We start from the raw sequence: 7,569 nt of genomic DNA on the forward strand, positions 1-7,569 counted from the left end.
AACCTAATGAACAGGAAAAAAAAAAATCAAAAGTATAAAACAGAAGCGGAAGTTTCATAAACACAAACATACTTCCCTGTATTCTTTGCAGTTCTAGTACTTAGGGTAAGCTAAACACTGTACTGTTCCCTTTTAATGGTAGCTACTATTTTAGTTAGAAATCTGGAAAGAACATGTTTATTCCATTCCCGCCCCCCAGTATCTTCTTAAAACATCACTCATCTCATTTTCTCAAACTTTTAGCAGCATTTTATTAACACTAATTTGATAATCATACTATCATAACTTATTCCTTGTAGTTACACACACTCATTTAAATTCTAATTTTAGTCAATCAAGAAAGGAGGCAGAAATTACTCAACTCAAAATGACTGACTGCCAAGTCGATTTCTATCATGTTTCAAAACAAAAATGAATCTATTTGGGAGCATGGATTCTTGCTCTGAGGGAGTAACAGGAGGAAAAAGGATTACACACACTTTCCCCCCCACTTTGAGTAAAACAAGAGGAAGATACTGATCCCATGTCATAAAATGTGGTCAAGCACTGGAAAGAGTTGTCAGCCACTTATTTAAAGCAATACTTTCATAGAAGTAAACTATTTACAAACCTGTAAATTTAAGCATCTTATGATAGCGACACAATCCTTAAAAATCTTTTCAGCAAGAAATGTCCTCCTAACAATGTAAGCTAAATCCTTGGTGGAAAACCCAATTTCTTTTGGCTCTATCCATAATAATGCTGGATGGAAATTAATAACTGCCTTCTTCATACATTCTACAGACCTAACTGTGATTTCCCATCTTTCAATCTGCCCTTCTAGAGCAATTAATTTTTCCATCCATTTGTCATAGGTAACGTTCTACATTTTTATTCATTTCTCTCTTCCAGACTCTATCAAATTTGTCCACATCTGAAAGTATGGTGCCTAAAAACTGGACATGGTATGCCAGATAACACCTTCCTAGTACCAAACAGAACAGAATAATTACTTTCTGAGCCCTAACAAAGGCACTTCTATTAGTTTATCCGGAGTGGCATTTGTCCTTTTTACAACAGCACCACAAATGATTAATATTTCATTTTGATTCAATATGACACCCAGGTATTCAATTGCACCTTCCTAAGTATGGTACTGCATCTGGTCATTTCAAATCATTTACCCATTTTATCAAGAACATTTTGAATTTTAACCCTGTCCCCTGACGTGCCTTCAACATCTTTCTTTTAGTGTCACCAATTTATAAGTGTAGTTTTTACTTCATCAGCCAGGTCATTAATAAAAACACAATCAGACTCAGCGCAGACCTCTGCAGTGTCCTAACTTGAAATTCCTTCCAGTTCAACAGTAAGCCATAAGGAACCACGAATACGAATTTACAACTGGTGTGAAAAAGTTAGCCATTAGTCTGAAGTCAGGCAGAAGGCAGGGTAGAGATGCACCTTATAGACTAAGATACGCATATGCATACGCACTAAATACGTATATGTGTATCTTAGTCTATAAGGTGCATCTCTACCCTGCCTTTTACAACCAGCATGCTAACCTCATCATGAATTCATCTATGCCAGATTTTTTTTTGCTTATAAGAAATCCATATGAGTATTAAAAATCCCTTTGAAGTCAACTTATTTCAGATCGGCTCTCTCTTATTTACTAGTCAGTTATCCCGTCAAAGCAGTAAAATTAGGCTGACTTTAAAACAATTTATTTTTTTTTAAATCCACATTTATCACTTTACTATAGTTTAGATACTTATAAATTGTACATTTAATTTGTTGAATATATCACCTTATTTTTACCTTCTTCAATGATTCCTCCCTCACCCTGCAATCCTATTCCTACATTTAAAAAAAACCGTTGCGTTTCTGATTACTATTAACCCTTTTTTGTGAAAAATAGTAGAAATTATATTTATGTTTCCACCTGTGCAATACTTCAGTTCCAATATTAATTTCAGCTCTATTCTGGCAGTTTCTAAGGCAAATGCCTCATTTCATTTAACAGCAAATCCATCAAGTTGCATGAACTAACTGTTTTAGGTCTGTCCCTGGCCCCAGACAAGGCATACTGTGAAATGTGTTTTCATATTTTACATGTATATAAAGTATACACCCCCCAAACTTGCTTAATGTATTTGCTGTCCAAAACAGATTCAAAATGTCTTCCAATATTTAACAGCCAATATACTTCATTATCTTTCTCTAAATATGAGAAATGTGACAGTGGAAGAGAGGTTTAATAGAGTGGTTTAGATCTTATGTTGATTGTCCTTTATAAGTATAGTTCAAAGTTAGAGCTGTAAAAGCATCACAAGTAAGTAATCTCTAATTAACTGCTGTCTCCTTTTGGAAAATGAACTGTATTGCAGATGTCCCTGTGTCAAAGTAGCGTTATCAAGAAGCCAAATTGCAAAAGAAATGGAAGAAAAACCATGTTATGTTAGCATATTACAAACCAAAAAGTCTCTGCTCCCACCTGGTGGCAAAAAACAGTAGTACAGGATTTATTTAAAATCCTGCTTTTTTAAACAAAAAAATGGCAAGGCCTAATTTAAGACTCAAAGATGTTAGTCTAACGTGTATTCCTAGACTTGAACAGTCCTTTCCAATTATCATCGGCATACTTGAAACTCCATTTTAAAGGTAGACTGCATTTTAAGTCAATGCACCTTGACTTTTTTTAATCCCCCCTTCCAAAATTAGTGGTAAAAAAAAAGTCTGCTGGAAAAAGTGAGTCATGCTTAGAAGTCTTCAGTTTCTTGAAGCACGAGAACATGTGGCAAGAAAAATGCGCTACAGATAGAAGTGCCTGTGAAAAAGATCATTTTGAAAAGGTACCATTATCTAACATGCCTGTTGCAACTACAGGATAAGAAAGTAGGGCTGGAAAGGACCTCCCTAGGTCGCCTAGTCCAGACCCTTGCTCAAAGCAAGATTATTGCTGACTATACCATCCTTCCTTCAGTTCATTACCTTCTAATTTTTTTTAAAGACCTTAATTTTTATGGGTCCTATTTAGATATTAAATAAATGGCACACATGGACATTATATAAGTTCACATAAATACACGAAAGGGGCAGGGTAGAAATTCTAATCACCCGCAAATTTAGCTGTGAGGCACTGCTCTTTGTGAAGCCATCGGAAAATGAATAAGCACCAGCTGCATGCAACTTCAGCTACCGTCATCTCCACTTAATACCACAGACTTTTGCTGGTTCCACACATACAGTATTATGAGGGGTTGAGTGTATTCAAGTATGATTTAGTTCATTCCTTTTCCCCTTCAGACAAACACATTTTGCTCATGCAAGCTAAAAGCTCAAGTGACTAGAGAAAGGCAATATGATGCCTGTAATCTCAGGCTACTGCTTCAAATTTAATATTTAACAAAGTGATTTAATAGCCAAAGTTCACTGCCTAGGGCATTAAAAGCATGATAGACACTTTGTAGTTTGAGTACACACATGTGAACCCATAGGATCAAGATCATTTGTACATAATAATCTGTTTTCAACTAAAGCCATCATTACAGAAAACATTTTAATCTTTTAGAAGTTACTGTATCAGTTTGATAAAAAATTCGATTGAAGAATCATTTTCAAGTTGACAGTGGCCTTTAAACAGCCATTTCTGTGAAGGACTGACTATATTTGATCTCATTTGGTTTAAAAGCTAAGGAAGGCTGGGCTTGATGCTTGTCTTACATGGGTTGTTTTGTTTACGTGTGAATTAAGCAAGGTCTAAGCCCTCTTCTAGGAAGAGGAAGGAAGAAATCTATGGAGCATATATTTTATCAGTAACTGAGAGTACTATTCAAAGCCTTAAAGAAAACCACCCTGATAAAAATAAACAAAACACACGACTATTCTAAGCTCCTTACGTAGTCCATTTTTTAGGGAACTGTTTTGACATTAAATGTTCCAGAATAATGCTCACAATCTTTCACCTGAAATAGTCTTTTCACTTCTGCCCAGTTTACTTATAGAGTTAATTTACCTCATATCAGCAGGACTCGTGCACATTTTTACACAAATATTGCAGATTCATGTGATAATATTGTATTATAAACATCCATCACAGAGTGACAAAGAATTACTAAATCAGATTCCTTTACATATTCTTTAAATATTTTGAGCTATTATGTAATGGCACCTTTGATCAAAACGCATATTTTTCTGTGCTTCATTATCTCCTCTGAAAAGTATCATTTGGACTAAGGTTTCTTATTCTCAGATCAGTCACAACAGTTTTAACACAAAATGCTTATTTTGGGTTTATCATCTTGAAGAATCTGTCTCCAGATTTTGGGAATGAAACATTCACACAAATGCAGATAGATTTTCACAGCTTCCTGAAACAATGTTTTTCATTTTTATTTAAAAATCACGAACTATGTTTATCCAATTTTATGGTCAAGATAATATCGTTATTAATTGAATTCCTTCCCTTATTTATTGTAAGGTGTCTGAACTTTCTTCTTTTGAATACATGCATAACAAATCACAATCACTAGGAACAAGACACCATCTAAAATATACAAATAAAATCTCTCTCCTCTACAGCAGTCCTACAAACTGTTTAAAATCTGTACTGTTATATTTAAATCACTGCTCACTTTAGTTAAATGCTTCATATAAGCAACTGGTATTACCATACTTCTGTTAAATAATACATTATTGCATTGCATGCTCCACATGTTAAAATAACCATCTGACTTTTTTTTTTTTTTTTAATTTGTGCAGTTAACATCATCAACTTTAATATTGTAGCAGTGTTGGTTTTTTCTTCTCAATACTGTGCACTCTTTTTAAAGACAGAAATGTCTTCTACTACAACATCCGCTCTACTACAACATCCGCTCTAGCGTGTTAACTATACCTGCAATCTTTATGGCTACAGGATCCTCTGCAACTGGAACAGGCCCCTCTTTGACTTCAACCTGTTTTTCAGGGACCACAGGAGAAGTGGCAGGAGGGGTATATTTAGTCTCAACATAGGCCATAGATGTGGAAGCAGAGGGCTTGGAATTGTGGAAAAGACTAGCCCACGATTTTGTAGGCTGATTAACAGGGGCAGATCCTGCAACCGGGGCTGGTGCCTCAGTAGTAGGTGAAGCATCCTCAGGCTTAGCTTGGTCTGAGTCAGTGCTTTCCACAGTGTGCAATTCTACACCATTGGCAGCTGTACCCTCACCAGAGGATTCAAGTGTTTGTCCATTAGTAACACCAAGACTCTCAGTAGTATCAGTACCAGCAAAAGGCTGTACAACAGCTGTCCTTAAAGGGCTATCCCTGCCAGTCTCTGAGGGGATGCAAAACTGTTCAGAATTAGTAACACTGTATACCTCAGGCTGCCCTGCAGTCCTGGTATTATCTAGTGCACTAGAAACAGAATCATCAGACACAGCTTCACTAATGAAGTCCACAGAATTTTCTGGGCTGTTACAAGTCCTTGGCGTGACTGATGATGCTATGTCTCCTGTAAGTTCTGTATCCTCTGTGCTTATATTATTCAGTCCTGAAGAATTTGCATGGCCGTTGACAAGAGCCTCTGTGGGAACCATGCCATCACTGACATCTTCCAAGTAACTGTAGTATCCAGGGGGTCTTTTCTTCTTTTTTTTACGCTCCCTTTGGCCAAGGCCCCCTGATAACCCATCGTTTTCAGCATTGGAACTGCTATCCAAAGCAAGGGCAGGATCACTAAACTGGCAGTCAATGGAGTTGTAGTTAGTTTCATCAAGGATGTCATCGGAAGTTTTTTGGGTAGGCGCACAACCAAGAATAAATTCTGGAGCCTGAGGATTCAGAGTGCTTGAAATACTGTAGTCGGTGTTATTCAGCACAGATGACTCTGTCTTAATAACTTCATTAACACCAAATTCAATTCTCTGATAGTCTTCCCCTGGTCAAAAGAAATCAGACCTTTGTTAGTGAAAATACACAAAGCTTACAAAACTAAGAGAATCTGGTTTTTCTACATGTTAAGTAGCATAACCTAATTTCCTTAAACTAAAGTTATTCTCAAAGTTTATGTAAAACTTGGGGGGGAAAGATGGATTTAAAGCATCTTAAATTGTAATAAATCAAGCATTACAGAGATCTTCTGGATCACACAGAACAAACACATCAGTTTTACAAAGCCAGGGACTCCAAACCCTCAAGTAGCAGAAACACATCCTTCCAGTAATTTGGAACTCAATGGACACATCTAAACCTGCGCTTTAATGCACAGTAGCCTATTTTTAATACTAAATTTAATGTGCATTAGTGTCACAGGGTCACACACGTACCCTGTTCCTATGAGGGAAGGAGGGCAGCTGAAACTCTGTAAGGCAGCCCAGGTGCTAGTTGCCAGGGCAACTAGTCTGGTCACATGACCAGAAGGGGGCAGGGCCTGGCCTTTATAAGCAGCCCAGGCCGAAGCCTAGTTAGCAGTTCACCTCTAGCAGTCTGAAGAGCAGCAGCTCTGCAGCAGAGCAGAGCCGAGCCGAGCCGCCCGATCGCCCGAGTGGCTGCACCATGGCATGGGTGGAGAGAACCCTGACCGGGACGTTTTGCAGGAAAGCCAGGTTGGGTCCAGACTTGGTGTTATAGCCAGAAGGCTTATTGTTGTGTTACAGCTAATGGGCTTATGGTTCTGTTGAGTTATTGTTAGACCGGAGGACTGGGCAAGGCTGTAGGGGTGGAGGAGGCCTCAGTAGGAGCTCCCCAGAGAGATGGGGTGCTCCCAGCGCCGGAGTGTGGTGCTACATTGCGGCGGTCTGCATCCCAGCCCCAAGAAGGGGCGAACAGAGCGAGAGGCCCCGGTGAGGGCACCATAGTTTGGGGGTGTAAGACTCTGGCCCTGAGAAGGGCAAAGAGGCTTTCAGGGCCAGGCACGGCTGAGGCCACCTGAGCCCCACTTGCAAGAAGCACTAGTGAGAAACCCGCAGGGGTGCGTTAGGCCCCAAAGGGGGGCCACAGGAAGTGAAGCCCAGGGTGGGTGCTACTAGAGAGACGAGCCCGGAAAGGGTGAGTCTGCGATTAGAGAGAGCCCAGAGAGGGCAGAGAGGAGCCCCAGGGGCAGGCACATATTTAAGGGAAGCCCCACGAGGGGGCGGGTATAGAGAGAAGCCCCGGTGAGGGCACGTATTGAAAGAAGCCCCAGAGTGGGCGCGTATTATTGACAGAAACCCCAGGAGGGGGTGTGATCTGACAAGAGTCCCAGAGGGGCTCCACCGTAGTGGGAACCCCAAAGGGTCAAAGGGGCCAGGTAAGGCTCAGGCCGCATGAGCCCACTAGGGACAAGTACTATTAGTAAGCCCGAGCGGGCTAACGACTAGAGGGGCGCCGGTTGCGTGACAAGCCCAGAGGCGCTAGAGAAGGGGCGCCGGTTGCGTGACAAGCCCAAGGGCGCCTGGCAGGGCACAGAAAGGAAAGGGACCAGATAACATCCGGAAGAGCTGCAAGGCTTGGGGCGTGCTAAAGGGGAGGTAGGAGGCACGCATAGCCCATAAGGCTGGGGTGCACCTGGTCACTCCATATGGAATGGGGACAGTATCAGCATAGCACCGTGTACAAGGG

The 7,569-nt window shown here is 40.3% G+C and overlaps 1 protein-coding gene across 1 annotated transcript in view; it reads right to left on the minus strand.

The window, feature by feature from the left end:
- Positions 1 to 7,569, minus strand: part of USP10 (ubiquitin specific peptidase 10) — a 46,560-nt gene that overhangs the window by 26,981 nt on the left and 12,010 nt on the right. The window contains exon 4 of the mRNA XM_019505262.1: positions 4,883 to 5,908. Within this exon, the coding sequence (XP_019360807.1) occupies positions 4,883 to 5,908 (1,026 nt within the window). The remainder of the gene's footprint in view (positions 1 to 4,882; positions 5,909 to 7,569) is intronic.

The sequence above is a fragment of the Gavialis gangeticus genome, unplaced genomic scaffold (assembly GCF_001723915.1).
Source record: "Gavialis gangeticus isolate Ggan-Ray unplaced genomic scaffold, GavGan_comp1, whole genome shotgun sequence".
In the NCBI taxonomy this organism is placed as follows: Eukaryota; Metazoa; Chordata; order Crocodylia; family Gavialidae; genus Gavialis; species Gavialis gangeticus.